The sequence below is a fragment of the Corylus avellana genome, chromosome ca8 (genome assembly GCF_901000735.1).
Source record: "Corylus avellana chromosome ca8, CavTom2PMs-1.0".
NCBI classification, from domain to species: Eukaryota; Viridiplantae; Streptophyta; class Magnoliopsida; order Fagales; family Betulaceae; genus Corylus; species Corylus avellana.
This window is the reverse complement of record NC_081548.1, coordinates 23,940,803-23,961,851: the sequence shown is the minus strand read 5'-3', so window position 1 is coordinate 23,961,851 and position 21,049 is coordinate 23,940,803. Positions and strand designations below refer to the sequence as shown.

The window sequence follows — 21,049 nt, the reverse complement described above, 5'->3', positions numbered from 1 at the left end:
ATAAAATCGGTTCTATAAGAGAGGTTTGCCTACTCTTTATAAACATGCCAAAGTCTTATCAATAAGACCACCAACATGTGAGATTATTCCTTAATACCTAAAACCTAATACTCATACTAAATATCACAACTTTGTAGGGTAGACACGTTTTTTCTTTTTCTTTTGTTCTTTTTTTTTTAAAAAAAAAAAACTACGAAATTATTTTGTTTGGAAGTGTGTTTTAAAAACGGGTTTAAAGACTTGAAAAAAATCATACTATACTATGGGTTAGCAGTATGGTGAAAATGCGGTTACGGTTAGCGATTATTGACTAAAATCATTAATCGTAACAGCCTAGACGGTTAGTAAATTTTACTAAACCGCCTCCGCTAACCGCCTATACGGTTCATCGGCAGTTAACGGTTATTTAAATGGTTAGTGGTTAACCGTTTTTTTAAAGGAAAAATAAAAAAATTTGTACTTGGCTCGGCTCGCCATTTTTCCTAGCTAGCAGAGCTCGCCTAGTGTTCTTGGCTTTATGCCCAACTCATCTTTTTAAAAACTTAAATTATATAGTAAATATAACATACAAACAATATATTTTTATTGTATATTAAATAAATTATACATACATATATATATATATATATATATATATAGAGAGAGAGAGAGAGAGAGAGAGAGAGAGGTTTGATACGGACACAACACAAACTCAACTCATGGCCAACTTCTCTCTTACGTGTAAAAAAAAATTGAATTTTAAACCAAACAAATTGTATTTTTTCTCAAATTTTCAGAATTCCAAAATCCTTTCTATCAATTTTTTTTTTTTTTAAATGACACGTAAGAGAAAAGTTAGTCATAAGTTGGATTTATGTTGTGACCTTAACATTTTCCATATATATATATATAAAATCGTTTTGAAAACACCACTAACTACTTTTGGAAGCGATTAGCAATTAATATGACTTGTGAAATATAGCAATATTGAATTAAAATACTAATAATATCACGAGTTTAACACCACTAAACACCACTAACCACTACTAGATGTAGGGCATTCAAAACCAGTATATAAGTCCATTCATTTATCAGTATTTACCTAAATTAGTTTTACAATAACTTAGGTGCATCACAAAATTACAATGTGAACATGTCAAAAGAATTTGAAGCTGACTTCCTTAGAGCTTTAGGCGGATCCAATCCGTTGTCGTCCAGCGGTTAGGATATCTGGCTTTCACCCAGGAGACCCGGGTTCGATTCCCTGCAACGGAAGCGCTTCACATTTATTTTGCACCGAAAGTAAAATGACTTGCCTTTTTTTATTAAAAATAAAAAATAAAAAATCGTGGAATGACATGCAAATTTTGAAAGTTGCTGTCGTGTGAATAACTTATTTCGCCACAAGGCCCACAACCAAATGTCATGCCAGGCCTGCTAGCAACTCAAATTAATGGGGTCTAATTAATTAATTAATTAATATTATATATATTCTCACTTTTTACACTTACTTTTTTATACTCATAGTGTTATAGGAGTGAAAGTGCGTGTATCGTTGCTCTTTACAAACTAAATTGAAGAAAATTCTATTAACTATATTTTTGGCTATATAATTTCATGACAAAGCTCACAATTTTGATAGTAAACATGGGCGATAATTTTTATGAGACTCACTTGTTTGAGTAGATTTTAAGTATTCCACTTACCTTCTTAGACATGTGAATCTCATAAAGAGTCTCTCGCTTTGATTGTCTAAAATTAATAACAAATAACAAATTATTGAAAATCTAAATAAAGAGAAAAAAAATTTCACCCAAGTGAATGATTCTCAATCTGTTCCTGACTCCAGAGCTTATCAGTCAGGTTCGAGTCTTCTAAAATAACCTAAACTTTGGTTTCGGATTGGGCCTATTTGTGCTATTTCTCATGAAACGAAGCACGGCATGTGCGTTGGTGATAGGTTGGACTTAGTCTACAGAGGAAAAATATCCTCTCTAGTTCCAATGAAGAATTTATTTGAATTGAAGAATATACTAATTCATCAACAAATGGGCGTACCCATAAATAATATCAAAATAATTAAAAGAATAAAAATTGATGATTTCAAAATTATGAGAATGGATAAAATTTTGAAATTTAATTTTGAAGACTGTTCAATAAAATGTGGTGATTTTGCCCATTCTAATTATAATCTAAAGTTATGGGAAAATTATTTTTTTGGTCTCTAGGGTTTATTGATGTACCAAATTGATTCATGGAGTATAAAAGTATCTTAAAAATTCTTAGTTTAAGATACCTCTTCAAAATGGTCTCTACCGTTGGCCATTTTATAGAAATTGTTGTAGATTTGCATCACACCCAATCATTGATTGACACATGACATAGCTAATGACTCATCCTTTTGAAAAGTTATAATTTTGTCCTCAAATTTTTAAGCACAAGAAATAAACTAAAAATATAAATTAAAAAAGAAAAAGAAAAAGAGGGGCATCCTCCACTAGATGAGGATTGTGGGGTGACCATTGAAGAGTGGTTAATCACCTCTCGTATGGTGAGAGGAGGTTGACCTTTACGGCCCCTCTATTTATTTATTTATTTATTTTAATTTGGTGGTAAAATTGGAATTTTGCAACATGTTGAGTCATTAGCTAAGGCAAGTGTGTAATCGACAATTGGTTTTGTCAAATGGCTAAGGACACGAACTATATATTGTGCTTATTCGATAGATCTTTAAGATACTTTTGATACCAAAGGACTAAATAGATAATTTTACACTAAGTCATTTATGCCAAAAAAATTATGGATTTGTTTATTAATGTATTTTCTGGGAGTATTTTTTTTTTACTTGAAAAAGTAATTATTTATAACATAAACGTAAAATTAGTTTTTGTATGAGTGTTTTGTGTTTAAGTTATTTATTAATATTTTTGTTTTGAGATTTTAACAAACAAAACCATTTTTGAATAAAATCTTAATTAATCTAACAAAACGCATCTTGATTGTTGAATGGTTGATAATTGATATAATTATGACATCCATGGTTCAAGAATTAGTTTGGTATACCTCTCAACAATTTCCTAAAAGTTTGGGGAAAGTACTTTTTGTCCCATGAACTATAGCGTGTTGACACTTTCTTCACATGAAGTGCCAATTGTACTACTTTGCCTCTATAAACTATCATTTTGTGCCCAGAACCCTATGCATTCAATCAAATTCGTTAACTCAAATGGTCAACCCGTCACTTTGCCTTTATGAGCTACAACGCATTGTTATTTTGCCTCCATGAACTACAACGCATTGTCACTTTGACCGTCTAAGTTAAGAGTAATGCTATATACCATATTTTTATCATCTTTTTATCCTCATAAAGTTGATGCGGTTTTCAAAATCACCATTGGATTAAAATTTAAGTATAATTCATCTAAAATTTAATGGTGATTTTAAAAGCCACATCAGTTTTAAGAGAATAAAAAGATGGTCTCTAGTGTTACTCCTAAGTTAACGGTTTTGACTGATGGAATGGAGTTTTTGACACAAAATAGTAGTTCATGAGGACAAAAAAGTACAATTGACAATTCATAAAAAAAAAAAAAAAAAAGTACCAAAACATTGTAGTTCATTAAAGAAAAGGTAGTTTTTCCTAAAAGTTTGAAAGATAAATTTCACATGTTTTGTTTTCCCTGCTTAATTGACATAATGCAAAAGAGATGATCCTAAAAAAAAAAAAAAAAAAAAGGAACACGCGCACGAAAGGGTGTACGTCTGTGGATCCAGACTAGTGGCGCACCAACACCATGATGGTTTTGATAAGATAAAAAGTCATGATTTTGAGAATTTTCCGAATACCGATTACGTGGATGCTAGGATTCCTTCAACAAATCCTCCACCACCACTACTCAAATCTACCAACGTTGTTGCCTTATTTGATACCCATTGGCCATTATCATCAATTCACATATACTCTAATAAGTTAATGGGCGTGCTGGATATCTGTCAGATCCCACTATATTGCTTCTTTTCTAACAATTCTTTTTTTTTTTTTTTCCTGATTATTATTTGTTTCTTCTTAAAACAAAAATATTAATTGATACCTAAAAAAAAAAAAACATTCTTAAATTTATGGGCGACAATTTGTGTTCCGGTATTAGGTTTGTGTCGTATCGAGATATGAATATAAAACTATATAAGTGAACCTTAACTCTTTAATTTCGTATTAAGTTTGTGTCAGATTTGTAAATCGTGTAAAAAATTGTCATTTTTACTTAAAACCACAAAAAAAAAAACAATTTCTAATTTTATGTCAAATCAGAACACTTTCTTTATCCCGAACTATTGAGTAAGTGTTTTATGTTCTTAGTTTTGCTAATATTATTTAAAAAAAAAAATTAAAAAGGGAAAACAAAAAAGAGAATGAAAAAGTGTTATCATTTGGCCATTGATCCAAGGCAGCACATGAGAACACTCATTTCAGTTCCAAAATCAACCGGCAGAAACTCTAAGCTTCTAAAAGGGACCCCCCAAATTACACCTCAACAAATCATTGTAAAGGGTTCATCAGAACGTTACTTAGCTTATACATACACATATAAATAGTTTTTTTCAAAGTTGGCATGCTTCGAAAGTTTTTAAATGTGCCAACTATCGTGCACACGCTTTAGCAAAATGGGCTACTATTCACCTTGTGTTTGGTAGTATTTTCACAAAATCTCCCATTCTATCTTCCATCATGATCAAAAATGGAAAAAATCCTTCTTTGTAATCTTTTCCTCTTTCTATTAGAAAATATATATATATATATATATATATATATATATGTGTGTGTGTGTGTGTGTGAGAGTGAAAAAAACGCACTGAAATATTCCTTCTAGCTAGAAAGAGAAACTTTTCAAATTTGAATGGCGTAAGAGAATAGATTAAGATTACAAATTTTATTACCCAGATGAAATATCTTCATCCTTCATCAGCACCTACTTCATCATCCTCACCACCCCCACCGGCATTCCCATTTCTGAAATGGCGCACTTTGGATGGACGCTATAAGATCTTGACATGTCTGCAGACCATGCGCATTTGCAAAAACCCACCATCACAATCTACTCTGCTATATAAAGTAAAACCACCATGTTTCTGGCAATGAGCTCTCTCATTCAACAAAACCAAAGTTCAAGGAAACCCACATTCGGCATGAAAGGCAATACAGTTTTATTCTTTCTCTGCGCTCTCTTCATTCTTCAAGAAAGCAGGGCAGCTCAAGCGGCGGGGAACAACAATGGCGTTTATATTGTTTACATGGGAGCAGCGGATTCGAGAAATGGTTCCTTGAGGGATGACCATGTTCAGCTCATGAACTCGGTGTTGAAACGGTAATTTATACACATTCTGAAATTACATATCGTTGCTTCAATGCTTAACATATTTGATGATATATGACAGGAAAGAAAATACATTGGTGCACACGTATAAGCATGGTTTCTCAGGGTTTGCAGCAACGATGTCAGAGGAGGATGCCCGTTCAATTGCTCAGAAACCAGGGGTTGTATCTGTTTTTCCAGATACTCTGTTAGAGCTCCACACCACCCGTTCTTGGGATTTCTTGAAGTATCAAACTGCTGTAGAGATTGATTCCCAGCCGAAATCTGACTCCGAGCCCTCATCTCCTGGATCAGACACAATAATTGGCATCTTGGACACCGGTAGATCAATTTTGTTGTTAAAATTGTTAGCATTTCGAATAACAAATATAAGAGAATCTATCGAATAGTTAATCTCTCATTTTTGCTCTCGAGACTGCTGACAAGAACAACTATTTTGCAGAATTGTATGTCATTTATTACTTATTTTGTTCTCAAATAGTCTAATTGGTTATAATTTTTCGTCAATGAAATATAGGAATTTGGCCGGAGTCGGAGAGTTTTAGCGACAAGGATATGGGTCCAATTCCATCACGGTGGAAAGGAGAGTGCATGGAAGCTAATGATTTCAGCACCTCCAATTGTAATAGGTAATGCTCCGGCGGTCCAACTACTTGTCACTTAGTATATTACAAGAAGTTACATGAATTTACCGAACGAAAGTCACATTTTTCATTATACACTTTGAAATCATTAGTATTTTTTTTTTAAATTGCTAAACCAAATGAATACTATTACAGCCTATACAAAGCCTAAATCAAATTATGTACTTTATAGATTATAGTAAACGATTGAAGTTATATTTGAAAAAAAAATATTTAATAAACAAGTGTTTAATATGCATCAGAAAGTTGATTGGAGCTCGATTCTACAATCAGTCTGATATTACATTCTCAAAGTTGCATACACCCCGGGATACGATTGGGCATGGCACACACGTGGCGTCAACTGCAGCAGGGAGCACAGTAGCCAGTGCATCCTACTACGGACTAGCGGCTGGGACCGCCAAAAGTGGGTCCCCAAGTTCACGGATCGCCGTCTACAGAGTATGCTCATGGAACGGTTGCCGTGGGTCCTCTATTCTAGCGGCGTTCGATGATGCGATAAAGGATGGTGTCGATGTTTTATCACTATCACTTGGTGCACCTTCAGTACTGGAGATCGGACTGGAAAGCGATCCGATCGCGATCGGATCTTTTCACGCAGTGGACCACGGGATCATCGTGGTCTGCTCTGCGGGGAATGATGGCCCAACCTCTGGTTCTGCTGTGAATGTTGCACCTTGGATTTTGACCGTTGCTGCGTCAACCATTGACAGGGATTTTCAATCTAATGTGGTATTGGGCGAAAACAAAGTGATTAAGGTAAAATAATGTTTGACAAATATTTTAGGAACAAAGTTATTATCACGTGTATTATTAAAAATGTCTGTTAGAATTAACTGTTTTACGGACATAAGTCAATTTCTTCGTATATAAGATGAAATTCTTTATTTTGACACACAAAAAAAAAAAAAAATTAAGCCTTTTTTTCTTTATGGAGTGCAGGGTGAAGGCATAAATTTCTCACCACTCGAAAAGTCTGCTGTATATCCGTTGATATATGCAAAGTCTGCCAAGAAAAGTGGTGCCAACGAAGTTGAGGCAAGGTACGGGAAAAATGAACATTATATATGTGTCCAAAATCTCCCCAATAAATTATAACCATATGCCAATATACAGGTAAATTAAAATGAGGAATAAATTATAAAGTCAAAATTCAAACTCAAAACATTAGTTTATTATACCAGGTTAAAAAATCTTTTTATTTTATTTAATTGATATTTTAAGGAGGGATGAAACATGCAAATTTCATGTATCTCTCTCATGTAAATATCATTTTGAACTAATATTCAGATTAAAACATGTGAACTAAACACCTTTTTTTTTTTTTTTCTTATTCAATTTGCCATTACATGTAAAATGCTTGATATCATGTTCAGAAATTGCGACCCAGATTCAATGGATGGGGACCTGATCAAGGGGAAGATTGTAATATGTAATAATGATGATGGTTCTGGCTACTCAGTGAGGGATAAGATAGATGTAGTGAAGGCTTTTGGAGCAATTGGGATAGCTGTGATTGATGACACTTTAAATGCAGTGGCAAGTACTTATGGTGCATTTCCAGCAACTGTGATCAGTTCAAAGGATGCTGCTGAAATCTTCTCCTATCTTAACTCAACCGGGTAATGAAACCATTTTGAACCAAAACTAGTTTGTTTCAATTGTTTAATTTCGTGATTGCTTGAAGCAAAAAGTTGCTGATTAGTATGGAAATTTTTGAAGAAAACCGGTTGCAACAATTTTAGCAACAGTATCGATGACAAAATATAAGCCAGCGCCTGCAGTTGCATATTTCTCGTCTAGGGGGCCCTCATATTACACAAGAAACCTTCTCAAGGCAAGAGTCCTTGCTCTTTCACAATAATGATATTTACAACCAATACATGCTTAACATGTATTGTTAGATGTGAAAAAGTTCATCTAAGATCCACCTATCTAGGAAGGTATTGGGTAATTCACTCGCTTGGATAGATGGATCTCATCAAATGCTAACAATTTAGACAACAAATTACAGGAGATCCAAATCCACCTAACATGATTGTTTTGCAGCCTGATATTTCGGCACCAGGAGTAGACATACTCGCAGCATGGATAGCAAATGACACATCAGAAGCCCCAAAAGGAAAAGAACCCCCATTGTTCAACGTGCTCTCAGGAACTTCCATGGCATGCCCGCATGTTTCTGGGATTGCCGCAAGTGTCAAAGCTCGTAACCCCACATGGAGTCCCTCAGCAATCAGATCAGCCATCATGACATCAGGTCAGAATCTAATACCACAATGTAATTCTTTGTTCTTCATATGCATGCGTCTACTAATCTACTTCTACCATCAATTTCCAGCAACCCAAACAAACAATTTGAAAGCTCCAATAACAACGGATTCGGGTTCAGTAGCCACACCTTATGATTACGGTGCAGGGGAAGTAACAACATCTGAACCATTACAACCAGGACTGGTGTACGAAACCAGCACCATTGACTACTTGAACTACCTATGCTACTCTGGGCGTAGCACATCTGCAATAGTAGGAATTGTTAAAACTGTTCCTGATGGCTTTGCCTGCCCCAAAGACTCCAACTCTGATTACATATCCAACATCAACTACCCATCAATTGCAATATCCAAGTTCACTGGAAAAGACAACAAGAACATAAGCAGGACAGTAACTAACGTTGCCGGAGACGGTGAAAGTGTCTATACTGTCAGTGTTGATGCACCTGGTGGAGTAAATGTCAAGGTGATTCCAGAAAAACTGCAGTTTACGAAGAACAATGAGAAGCTGAGCTACCAAGTGGTCTTTTCTTCCCCCAGCGCAACCCAATTGAAGGAAGATGTATTTGGGTCAATCACTTGGAGTAATGGAAAATATAAGGTCCGCAGTCCTTTTGTATTAAGCAGTAAAAGCAGCGATGGGTAGGTACAATACATTCCAGCAAGATTCGTGTAATAACAAGTCTGCTGCGTATGTTATAATTGAGATAAGGAACACATACATAGCAATATAAATGAAGCACCTACAAAATTCTACATCTGGCTGATTAGATAGAGCTATTATAAACAACCCACTGAAGAAATCTCTCTATACATAGCATAATGAGACAACCCCCTGTCTCACGACCTCTGCAACCAAAGCTCAATTGGATCCCCTCTAGCAAAGTCAATGGTGAATCGCCTTAATCTAACAAAAGACTAAATTGTAGATAAAAGAATCACAAGGACAAAGCACTGAATGAAAACAGCATATACCATATTAACATAGAATAAAAAAGATCCATTGAACATCATGGGGAAAATAAATGGAGAGGGAGGGAGGGAAGTGGGGCCAAGGTTTGAGCAAAACAACCATTGTCTACAATAGTAACAGCCAGAATAGTAAGTTAATATCTTAAGAAGTCTTAGATAGGTAGAAACAACATCCCCTTTCGCCAGCACAAAAGAGAAACATAAGCCACAAAAAAACAGATGTGATTTATTTTGGATCTTCACTCAAAGGCCCATTGATTCTCCCTGCGAACCTCCTCCTCTTCCTCTGGTGTGAAGTCATTCTTAATGTTGAATGTCTTGCGGATTTCTTCAGGAGTTTTGCCCTTGATCATGTCGGCCACTGTCTGGCAAGTCAAATCCAGCAAGCTCTTGATGTTCAGATAGTTTGCAGCCTGCCAATCAGACATACTCCAAAGTGAGATTGAAATTTAAGGTGTGTGAATATGGTTGAAGTTACTCATATAATGCAATAGTAGTTTAGTGCATGTTAAATGAAAGAACAAACACCCTTCAATGAACACCCAGAAAAAAAAAATCTACCGCCATGATGATCTACAAATTGCAGGTCCAAAAAACTTGTGCTACTAACTGGACCTTCAACAAGGAGAGAAATCCCATAATCTGATAAATTTAGTCATCAACTGATTCATAAGCATAAACCAGATTGTATTTGGAAAAGTAGTTCAATCTTATTAAAACATAGAAGGTGAGGTGTAGAGGGGCACAACCTAAATAGAAATAGAGTAAATGAGATAAACACCCACTTATGGAGAAGAAGGAAAGAACATTCAAAATTGAAAAAAAAAAAGAAAAAAAACAAACCAGAGCCTACGCTTACAGAAGCAATACTTCACAACAGAAAACAGATAGAGCTACCAAACGAATTCCTTATATAAAAGACTGGAAAAAAGTAACAAGCCTGATAAAAGCAATATTCACTTAGCCAAAAATTCACCTAGATGATGACCCTAAAACTTGAAAGACCCATAAGTCCATGTTCCGATCCATTACTTAATAATAGCACTTGCCACTTGCCAGTGCATTGCAACCATTTCCAAACACTTTAAACACTAGCAACTATTCCGAGACAATTCCTTGATACTTGATGCTTCACTTTTGCAAGCGCACTTATACCATACACTTCAAACACTTTTATGAAGCCATTGGCAATTCATTAATGCCTTGCTTCAGCCACCAATCTAACAAAAATTATTAAATTATATATATATATATATATATATATGCGAATGTATATAATATAACTATTAACCCAACAATGCTAAAAGATTGAGATATGAAGAGGTCATTATCTGGAATACTTCATTATCAATTTCTCCGCTCACCAATTCAAACCAAGTTCTATATATAGTCTTTGCAAATATAAGTACTTTCGGGAAAATCTCACTTTGTTAGAGACCAAATAAACGAGAAAATTGAAAGAAAAAAAAATTATTAAAAAAGAAAAATTTACTATTCCCCCTGAATATTTCTCAACAACCAAACAAAAACACATCAAAGACACGGAAGCCAAGAAAACAAAACCAAAACCCTAATCAGAAGAAAAAAAATCAATAATAAAAAGATCTAACAGGGGGATTTGGTTTATAAGGAAGAAGACAGACCAGGATGAGATCGAAGAGGGTGGCCTGGTCGACCTTGACGAACTCGGCGTCCCAGGCCTTGAGGTCGTCGTCGGAGGAGGTGGAGCGTTCTTCGGACGCGGCGGCTGCTTTGGGGGCCTCGACGTGCTTCTTGCAGTACTCGATGACCTTGGAGAGGATCTTGCTCGTCACGTTCGGGAGCGGGATGCCATTGTCGGCGCAGTCGTCCTCGATCATGTGCTTTATCGTTTGTGACTCCAGAGCCACCGCCTCCTCCACCTCGAAGGTCTCTCCATCCGAGCTCTTCAGAGTTATCTTCCTCCCTGACGACATCGTTTTGATGAGGTATTCAAAACACAAACCCTAGAATTGGACTTCGAGAAGTCGCCGAGAGAGAGAGAGAGAGAGAGAGAGAGAAAGAAAAAGAGAGAGGGATCGGATAAAGTCTGCCACTATACTGAGAGACGACAAAAATATTTGAGCGAGTGAAACAAAATTTATTGAAATATTACCTTTATTTATAGAATAAAATATTATACGTCTATTAAATTTCGGATTATATATATATATATATATATATATATTTTCTCCTTTCCTGAACATTCAATGAAAGGAAGAAATAAGGACATAAATTTACCGTGCCCCGAGGGAGTCGGTGGCCTTTGGATCCGTAAATGCGTTTTGTATCAGGTCACCGCCAAATAAATTCGATTCTACTGTTAAAAAAAAATAATAATAAATAAATTCTTTCAAAAACTTTTTATTTTTTTTTAATGTGACGTGGTCAAATAAACAACTTATTTTCATTCATAAGTATTGTAGAAGGTATCACCCATATCAATTTTGGTAGATACTTGGGGTCATATATAACTTTTAGTATTTAAATTGATATATGGTTACTATATAATTTAATATATGACCATAAAAATTAATCATTAAATTAATATTTGTAAAAAGAAACAAAGATTAAGTGTTAATTTTTATTATTGCGTCCTTCTAATTAAATAACAATAATATAATATTCTACTAAATAATATTACTCAAATTTTAAATTGAATTTAAATTTTACAAATATTCAAAAAATCTAAGCGACCCTATTCCAATGGTTACCTACCCCGGCGGAAATATCTCATCTTGACAGTTTTAAATTTATGTAAAATTTGGAAGGCCAAAATTTGAATGGATGAGGATTAGATTTTTCTACTTTATTTTTTTTTCTCCTTTTCATATTATTAGTAATAAAAATGATATTGTATTATAGCATCCTATCTGAGAAATCATGAATATATATATATATATATATTTTGTAAATGTTACACGTACTCCTAGATAATTTTAAAAGCCTCGAAGTAATAGTGATTTTTTGTTTTTTTTTTTTTAGAAAAGCGAAGTAATAGTGATTTAAAAAGTTATGTTAGCGTTAATTTTTTTTTTTTTTTTTAGAAGTGGGCACATATTAAAAAAAAAAAAAAAATTTGAAATAGTTACACCATAGATTAACACAAACACAGATAATTTAAATTCAAAGCCGGTGTTGAGTTAAGTTTTCAATTCAAATTAATGTTGATAAGACCGTGGGAGACCATTGGGCTTCTCCAAACCCAAACGAAATCCAAGATTGGCTGTGCACATTCCACTGCCTACTTATTATAACTCCCAAAATTCCAATTAAAAACTCATCCAACTCTTGACACTAACGGAATCTATTTTAAATGTACATAAAAATTAAGCATTTTGTTCTCAATGGATAGCTCAATCAGGTGTGGATCATGCTTCATGAAATAGAGGTCACTAGTTCGAATATCTTCCTTCCCTTATGTGAACATGTTAAAAAAATAAAAATTAAAGATCTTATTCTTGAAATTCAAAACCTAAAGATTAAATCCAAGTCGGATAAAAACCTAAAAACTAAATATAATTTGTTCCTATTATTTAAATGGACAAACTTTGGTCGACTTGTTGGTTTTAAGTCCAGGCAAAATGAGTTTAGTTAATGTTTTAGGAGTGCTATTAATGTGACTTTTCATTTTTGTTTATTTTCTTCAAAAGTTCGATATCCTGGGATTTAATGCTTTGTAATTACTTTTGGACATAAATTTTATCCAACATGCTTTAATAAGTGCCAGGTGTCATCTCTTGCATATTTTTTTTAATATTTTTAACAGTTTTTTATTGTCATTCTATTAACTTAGGAACCTAGACATTGATTTTTGAAAAACCCAAACATGTTCGATGACACTTGTCGCTTATTAAAGTAAGTTGAAGAAAATTTCTTCCTAACCAATTTAAAAGTGACGTGTTTTAAAAGTATGTGCTTTTTTTTTTTTTTTAATTAATGCTATTAAAAAAATATGAAAAATGCTTCTCACATGCTATATTAGTGAGACCCTTTTCAATTTATTATATTAGTTTGTAAAAATTAGCTACAAAATGAAAATAGGACTTCTGTTTTTGACTAAACTAGGTTATATATATATATCACGTGCCATCTGACATGTGACCGGTTAGGAATAGGATCTTCTCGAGTCCATAATAGATTGAAAAATATTCAGTTTATAGCTGGGATTTTTTTTTAGAAATCTTACAGCCACAAATAGGACACCTTTAGTACTAGCTATTACAAATACAAATACAAATACAGAAAAAAAAAAAAAAAAAATTCAGATTAAAAAAATAAGGGATCTTGGCCATAGGGGTATTTAGACCACCCACATGGCAATTAGGGGTGGTCCGGCCACCCCTAAACCCAAACTATATATATCGTTTGGCCTTGGAGTGTGGGGCCACCCCAAGGGCATCAGTCTTTCGGCCACCCAGTGGCAGAATGCGGTGTCCCGAAGCCACCCAACTCCTTGGGAGTGGTAGGCCGCTCCCAATGGATACCAACCACTACGCCAGTACATAATTTTTTTCAAAATATATATAATTTTTTTTTTAATTAATAAAGACATATTTGCTTGTACTGCGTCGTGATATAACTTTAAAGAGATCTTGACTATTAACTGGATATTCTTTAATCTAAAATGGACTGAAGAGGATCCTCTTCCGATCGGATGTAGCATGTGCTCGAGGATTTTATGTCTTTTGAGGGCGGCCCTTCTCTTGTGGTCCTTCAGGGGCTTTGCCTCGGCTTCCTCCATTTTAACAGCTACCGTTGTTCGGCCTCTTTTGAGGCCCATGTTTATTAAGTTGGCCCAGCCCAATGAAAATTGCAGCACACCATCCACAGAACAGCTCTCCGTAGCTGATTCTGTTTATATGCAACACTTATTTAATGGGCTAATTTTATTTATACAGAGTGAGAATATATGCTTCGTCACGTGTTCAAAAATTGTCCTAGCCCATTATGGGCCCCAAACAAAAATGAACGAACTATACAAATCCACGTAATAACCAATACAAAAATGAACCAACTATACAAATCCACATAATAACCAATATATATATATATATATATATATATATTATATTTTGAGAATAATAACCAATAAATATTAATCCAACGTTCAGATCGAGTTTGTAATTGCATGGACTAACAGTAAACTGTATTAATTAAAAATTTAAACGTCATTAATATTTTCATCAGCAACCATCATTTAAATAATATAATTGTCATATATAGCTAGGCAAATAAAGTAGTTTATTTAAATAAAACTGCAATACACCCTTGATGTTGTTATTTAATTATGAGAGGTCGAAACTTGATCAACAAGGGGAACGTCCACAGAAGAGATTAATTGTTGATGTTTTTCTGGAGGATCTGTGAGACGAGAATCTTGTATCCCATTTCTGAGGGATGTACAGAGTCCCACCAAGCATATTTAGACGCATCAGAACACGATAATAGGTCAACCAGTTCGTTGCATGTTTCACAGAATTCTACTGTCCCCGTACCGCAACACCCTCGATCACCAACTTCAAAACCTGAAATTTCAAAACATTTATATATATATATATAGATGATGATTTAGCTAAATGGGTAAAAAAAAATCAGTATATAGATAGTGATGAAATTACAAAAACTTATCCATAGGACGTCGACTCACCAAATTTAGCAGGATCTCGACTGAGATGGAGTAGAGGGTTGTAGACATCAACGAGAAATATATTGGCATCCGGAAGGTTGTTGCTAAGGGAGTGCAGCTCAGTTGATAGATTGGCATTGAATAATTCTGCTGCTTCCTTTATATTCTCTGGACACACTCTCTGAATCCCTCCAAAAAGAGTCCTTAGAATTGGTACACATCCCAACGGAATCGTACTGAAAACAGCTATCCGTCTAGCCCCGAGTTCATATAACTCCTTCCAATTTTTTTATACAACAGAAATAATATAAGAAAATGGTATCTAAAACGACAATTTTTTTTATACTACGAAGGATCGACGAATATTCTGTTAAGGTAGCCCTCCAAGAATAAGGTACTTTAAAAAAAAAAAAAAAAAAAAAGGGAATGATAAGTACCTTGAGAAAGCTAGAAGCGGAGGCAACCAAAAAAGCATTGTAGGAAGGAACATCATACTGCAATTTTCTGAGCTGGGTAAGAAAATAGGAGAGGCCTATGTCGTTATTGCCTGCTGACACAATATATAGGCCATTGGATATGATGAAATTTGCTCTATCTTCTCCAGCAGTCCCTCTCAGCTTTGTTATGTACTCTTTAAACAGATCTAATTGGTCTGACAGTGACAAAACTTGCTGGGATCCAACAAACAAATTGATAAAAGTGAGCAACAGTAAGAATGTAAGAGCACTTAGTTCTATCCTCGTCGGCAAGGGTTAACTCAAATGGTCGACTCATTTGGTTATACCACGAGATCAGCCGTTTGAGTTCTTACCCGCGGTGTCGTTTTAATAAAATAGTTTTTTTTTTTTTTGGCTGCATATATAACAAGTTTGTCATCTAAATAAAATATGAGAACCAGCAAATATATATATATATTGTGGAAAAATAATAAATTGCATACCAATAGTGTAGTTGTTAAAGGGTCATATCCTGAGCCACTTGAAGCAAAACATACACCTGTAGGGAAATCTTCTACTTTTGTATCTTCGTGAAGGTATGCAGGTAAAAGCTCTTTGATTCCCAAGGCCTCGGCTTAAAAAGGTGAAAAGAAAGAAAGAAAGAAAATTAGAACATGAATGGTCTCCTTTATAATTTTATCAGGTTCTTCATGTTCTACCCATACAATCAAACGATCATTGGAAATTAAAGAATAAAAAAAAAAGTCTTGAAATAAAAATATTTACATAAACAATAGGCTTCAAACTTGGCTGCCTAGAATCCATCGATCCCATAGGAGAGTGAAGAGTAGTGAAAATTAGTATGTTAAAACTAGAAATTAAATGGCATACACGTACATGATGATGATGAGAGAGCGGAAGAAAGTGAAGGATGTGTAATATTTACTACCTATCAAGTCTGAGGGGACTTTTCCATCGGAAGCTCTTCCTGTTGGTTTTCCTCCAACGAAATCCCTTCCATATGGAGGAAAATTGGTCTTGATTATTGAGACGAGATTGTTATTGTTTCCGGTGTCCAGAATTGAATCTCCAAACGCGAAAAGTGCTGGAATTGTCTCAGTCTCTGCTATCTTTATTATCGCAGCTGCTTTTATGGTGCAAAACAATAAAAAAACAAGAGGAGAGAATAAGATGTTCAAACAATACTCGGAAGACATTCTCAGACTCACCAAGACCAACTAGACTGCTCTATTGTTGTAATCTCTCTTCCATATATATATATAAACTTATTCCCCGTAGGAAGAATTCTCTAGTACTGGTCCTCGTTAATTGGTACCCTTTCATTTTCATTGGGTTATTTGTACGTACAGCTAGCTCCAATGTCGTCAACTGGTAGAAAAAAATGCAATTTTTTTTTTTTTTTTTTGGATGAATGAGAGATTTTATAAAGCAAACCAAATGCCAGTGCATGGCCATGGACCATGCATGCGAGGACCTTGTCGTCAATGTTGGTATTATTTTTGGGGTGAGCGGGAAGAAAGGGACCTTCACATTAATCGAATTGTCATAGATGTTGTCATGTCGAATGATATAATTAATGGACCCAAATTAATGACGACAGCCTTGACGGCATTGAAGAAATATACGAGAAACAAACGAGACACGAATTCTCATTTTTACACTCTTTTAAGTGTTTACTCATTTTTACGCTAGAAGCTAGCGGATTGAGGCAACCAAAAATGCATTATATCATATATATATACTGCAATTTAATTTCTTAGCTGGGTAATAGAATAGACGATGGCTATGTCGTTATTGCCTGCCGACACAGCAACAGTATTAATCCGACCATTAGTTCTATGATTCATTGCCCGCCGAGACTCGGCTTAAATGGTCGACTTGTTCGGTAATTATTATCACAATATCAATTATTTGAATCTTGATTATCAATATACATACGGTTCTTGCAGGCTCGGATCGTGTATTCGGAATAGATATTGGTCACAAAATACCCTGGCCTTAAAGGAATTCCATGTCATTTTGCAGCATAATTAACAAGTTTGTTATCCGATAAAATATGAGAACCCGCAAGATATATTGCGGAAAAATAATAAATTGCATACCAATATTGTAGGTGTTAGAGGGTCAATGTTCTACTCATACAATGAAACGATTAGGAATCAAAAAAGGCCAGGAAAAAAAAAAAAAAGAGTATTATTTCAAAAGATGAAAACAACTATATATACCCAGTCCACTAATATAGCAACACAATGGGCATGGCCCATGCATGCGACTGCCAGCAAATATTGAAATTGTTCTGCTGTTTTCTGCTTACTTTGTTGCGACTCAGGCTCGTAAAATTTGATTGACTTGGGCAATTAAGCCCATTGCGTCGAATATCGATGTTGATTGACTTGACCCACGAACGGAAATGCTGTGACTGGTTCATATCAAGACGGAAGACAGCTCAAAATTTCCATCAAGAATATTGGCAGAAGCAATTGGCCATCAGGCCGTGGGACCGTGATCGGGGCTGCTTAATTATTGCATGTGATGTTAATTCGAGTAGGGCAAATCATTCTTGACCCGACTTGATATTTCGAATATAAAATTAATAAGTTAGAATTAAAATGTATAACTTCTTTAATTAAATGAGTTAAAAGAACAATCTATCCCCCCTCCCCTTAGGAAATTATTTTCCTTTTACAAGTGTTAAGGTACCTTTTTCTTTTTTCACAAATTCAATTGATAAAAGAATCTCTTAATTATCTCCATACTCCCACACCAATAATCCACATTCACTAAAAGGAAAAATCACTTTGGAGCTTGGAGATATTCACAATTTCCAAAATTGTTATTGGATAAAGTAATTATATCCATTCCTATGCATGAAATATTATGGAGGACTAGCTAGGTCCACATTAGCTTTGGGAACGGTTTGGATATGACAAAAAAATAATTATCCCAACTCAACCCTTATCTCATTTATTTTTGTCAAGTTCTATGGAATAATCTGAAATAACTATTTGATACAAATAATTTTAAATTTGAAAAAGGGAAAACCAACAATCTCAAAGGAAGCTGTTGTTGACATATTTTCCGAGGAGCTGATTGGCAAGTATCTTGTACGCTTTTTCTGTAGGATGATAACTGTCAAAAAAAAAACATACTTAGAGTCATCTGTACTGGTGTCCAATTAATGACCATTGGTTACATAGCAAAACTACTTCCACGGTCCCCGTACCACAGCACCCTTTATCTGCAATCTCCAAGCCTGAATTACAATATATGAATTATTGAAAAATTATAAATCTTTTTTTAAAAAATATTGATGTAAATTGTAATAAAACTTTTGAAAATACAAAGAAGAAATATATATATATTACCATATTTTTTGGGATTTTCTATAAGGTGGAGTAAAGGGTTGTAGACATCAATATAGACCACCCTTGAGTGAGGCACAGTGTTGTTACGGTTACCCAGCTCTGCAGACAATTTAGCATTGAATGATTTTGCTGCTTCGTTTGGCTCATAGACGCATCCTTTTCTTAAGCCCCCAACCAAAGTTCGCACTGCTGGCACACATCCAAGTGGTGGTGCGCTGAAAACACTAATTCTTCGTACTCCCAACCCATATAATTCCTAAACACAATGAGGAGCAAAACCATAAGCTACTAGATATACCCACGTCCATTAATATATTATATTTTACCATCAAAGAATTTAAATAATATATATATATATATACCATGTGATTTTGATGTATCAATGTGTTTGGATTGTCAGGAAAACTACATTTACTCCCTCTAATTACTAATAATTTGCAATATCTTCACAATCTTTCAATTTTTACAATATTCTTCTTCTACGCCCAAAATGAAAAAAATAGCCTTGATTTTTTTATTTTCTATTTTTTTAATATTTTACTTTTTTTTCTAGATTTTTTTTTTTTTTTTTTTTTATTTATTATTATTTTTTTTTATCATTTATAGGTCGTCGAATGGGACATTACAACTTCAATAGTAAATTAGAAGAACATTGCAAAACTTAAAACATTAGGGTGATTTTACAAATTTATTGATAGTCAAAGGAAAGGAAGATAAATGTGGTTTTTCCAACCTAGAAGCTTATATGAACTTGATCATGCATCACCTATTGAAAGAAGTAATATACCATGTGCTTTTTATCTATAAGTGTGTTTGAATAGTTGAGGAAAATTATTTTACACCCTCTAATTATCATTAAATTTGTAATGTCTTTTTCAATCTTTCAATTTTTGTAATGTCCCTCTTAATCTACCATTGGGTTGCAATGTCAAATGACTAAAATAACCCTAATAAAAAATTTAGAACAAACAGAATATATATATATTGTTATCAATGATATTTTTATCATTCATTTTGGGTCTCAAAATGGGATATTGCAACCCCAATGGTAAATTAGAATAACCTTGCAAAACTTGAAATATTATGGGAGACATTATAAATTTGTTAGTAGTCAGGGCGTGTAAATGTAGTTTTTCCAATTGTTAATTTTTAAGTGATGTTCCAAGGCATAGAATTAGGGGTGACAATTTGTATTCGTGTGTTGGGTTTGGTCATGTTAGGGGAGACATTATAAATTTGTTAGTAGTCCGGGCATGTAAATGTAGTTTTTCCAATTGTTAATTTTCAAGTGATGTTCCAAGGCATAGAATTAGGGGTGGCAATTTGTATTCGTGTGTTGGGTTTGGTCATGTAGTAGCATGAGTATAAAACTATGTGGGTCAACTATAACACGACCAATTTAATTAATCAAATGAGTTAGGCTCCTCAACCCTAAATCTGTCAATTTTGTATTGGTTTCATATTGAACTTGTGAGTCATATAAAAATTCTATGTCTCACCGCCACGTAGAAGCTTGTATGAACTTGAGCATAAACAAGGAATAGATAAAAGAAGTTACCTTGACGAAATTAGAAGCCGACTTGACCAAAAAATCAGTGTAAGAAGGAATATCATAATCCCATCTCCTAAGTCCAGTAACGAAATAGTTGGTGCCAATATCATTGCTACTCGCTACCACAAAAGTTACACCATTGGCTAAAGTGAAGTTTGTTCTCTCTTCTCCCACCAATTCTTTTAGCTTCCCTGTGTATTGCTTGAGGTCTAGTAGTTGCTTGGATAGTGGTATGGCTGACTGAAAAAAATTAAAATGTCAATATAAAGGGAAAAGAAAAAAAAAAAAAATCATACAAAAAATGGCCAGAGAAATAAATTATGAACCAGAAAAAAAAAAAAAAAAAAAATCTAAAATGCACCTACCAATATTTTTGGTGTCAATCATATCCTAAGCCACCTGAAGCAAAGCTTACACCCGTTGGTAGATCTTTAAGCTGTAAATTTGGATCCCTATATGATGGAAGGAGTTCCTTAGTTCCCAATTCTTTCACTGAAAAAAATAAAATAAAAAAATTACAAACTGAACTATTTTAAAAGGGTGGAATAGAAAGAACTGCTCAGTCTGGTCTTAAGGACCATTGTGACCAATTTGGGAATTATAAACTTGATTATCAATGGAATTATTATTATTATTATTATTATTATTTTGTGAGTATCAATGGAATTATTGACTTTGCTGTAATTGCATGTTTTATTTTTTGTTTCTCTTTTCCTGTTTTTTGGACCCAAAATGAATTTCTGTATCTGACCGTTCATGTTTGTAATCGTCCAACATTCAATGGGCT

General features: G+C 34.3%; 4 protein-coding genes and 1 non-coding gene across 6 annotated transcripts; 2 read left to right on the top strand and 3 right to left on the bottom strand.

The window, feature by feature from the left end:
* Window positions 1-1,182: 1,182 nt before the first annotated feature.
* TRNAE-UUC (transfer RNA glutamic acid (anticodon UUC)) lies at window positions 1,183-1,254 on the top strand. Its single transcript has one exon. It is a non-coding gene; the product is annotated as a tRNA-Glu (tRNA).
* Window positions 1,255-4,945: 3,691 nt separating this feature from the next.
* LOC132189193 (CO(2)-response secreted protease-like) lies at window positions 4,946-9,024 on the top strand. Its single transcript, XM_059603796.1, has 9 exons — window positions 4,946-5,342; window positions 5,413-5,672; window positions 5,869-5,980; window positions 6,238-6,754; window positions 6,938-7,038; window positions 7,372-7,617; window positions 7,718-7,832; window positions 8,045-8,255; window positions 8,337-9,024. The coding sequence occupies exons 1-9, from the start codon at window positions 5,101-5,103 to the stop codon at window positions 8,912-8,914; spliced, it is 2,382 nt and encodes a 793-aa protein (XP_059459779.1). The 5' UTR covers window positions 4,946-5,100; the 3' UTR covers window positions 8,915-9,024.
* A 199-nt stretch (window positions 9,025-9,223) lies between these two features.
* Window positions 9,224-11,320, bottom strand: LOC132189195 (SKP1-like protein 1A). Its single transcript, XM_059603797.1, has 2 exons — window positions 10,884-11,320; window positions 9,224-9,653 (listed from the first exon to the last, which is right to left on the bottom strand). The coding sequence occupies exons 1-2, from the start codon at window positions 11,193-11,195 to the stop codon at window positions 9,480-9,482; spliced, it is 486 nt and encodes a 161-aa protein (XP_059459780.1). The 5' UTR covers window positions 11,196-11,320; the 3' UTR covers window positions 9,224-9,479.
* A 3,114-nt stretch (window positions 11,321-14,434) lies between these two features.
* On the bottom strand, window positions 14,435-16,636 carry LOC132190567 (GDSL esterase/lipase At3g14820-like). 2 transcript variants are annotated; one of them, XM_059605600.1, is made up of 5 exons: window positions 16,274-16,636; window positions 15,828-15,958; window positions 15,325-15,558; window positions 14,909-15,068; window positions 14,435-14,786 (listed from the first exon to the last, which is right to left on the bottom strand). In XM_059605600.1, exons 1-5 carry the CDS (start codon window positions 16,539-16,541, stop codon window positions 14,596-14,598), a joined length of 984 nt encoding a protein of 327 aa, XP_059461583.1. In that variant the 5' UTR covers window positions 16,542-16,636; the 3' UTR covers window positions 14,435-14,595. The 2 variants fall into 2 exon arrangements, with proteins under 2 accessions (XP_059461583.1, XP_059461582.1); XM_059605599.1 differs by having other exon boundaries at window positions 14,436-14,786; window positions 14,909-15,164.
* Window positions 16,637-18,395: 1,759 nt separating this feature from the next.
* Window positions 18,396-21,020, bottom strand: LOC132191060 (GDSL esterase/lipase EXL3-like). The gene is made up of 6 exons (XM_059606080.1): window positions 21,014-21,020; window positions 20,678-20,754; window positions 20,269-20,502; window positions 18,711-18,966; window positions 18,529-18,598; window positions 18,396-18,474 (listed from the first exon to the last, which is right to left on the bottom strand). The coding sequence occupies exons 1-6, from the start codon at window positions 21,018-21,020 to the stop codon at window positions 18,396-18,398; spliced, it is 723 nt and encodes a 240-aa protein (XP_059462063.1).
* Between the last annotated feature and the right edge of the window lie 29 nt (window positions 21,021-21,049).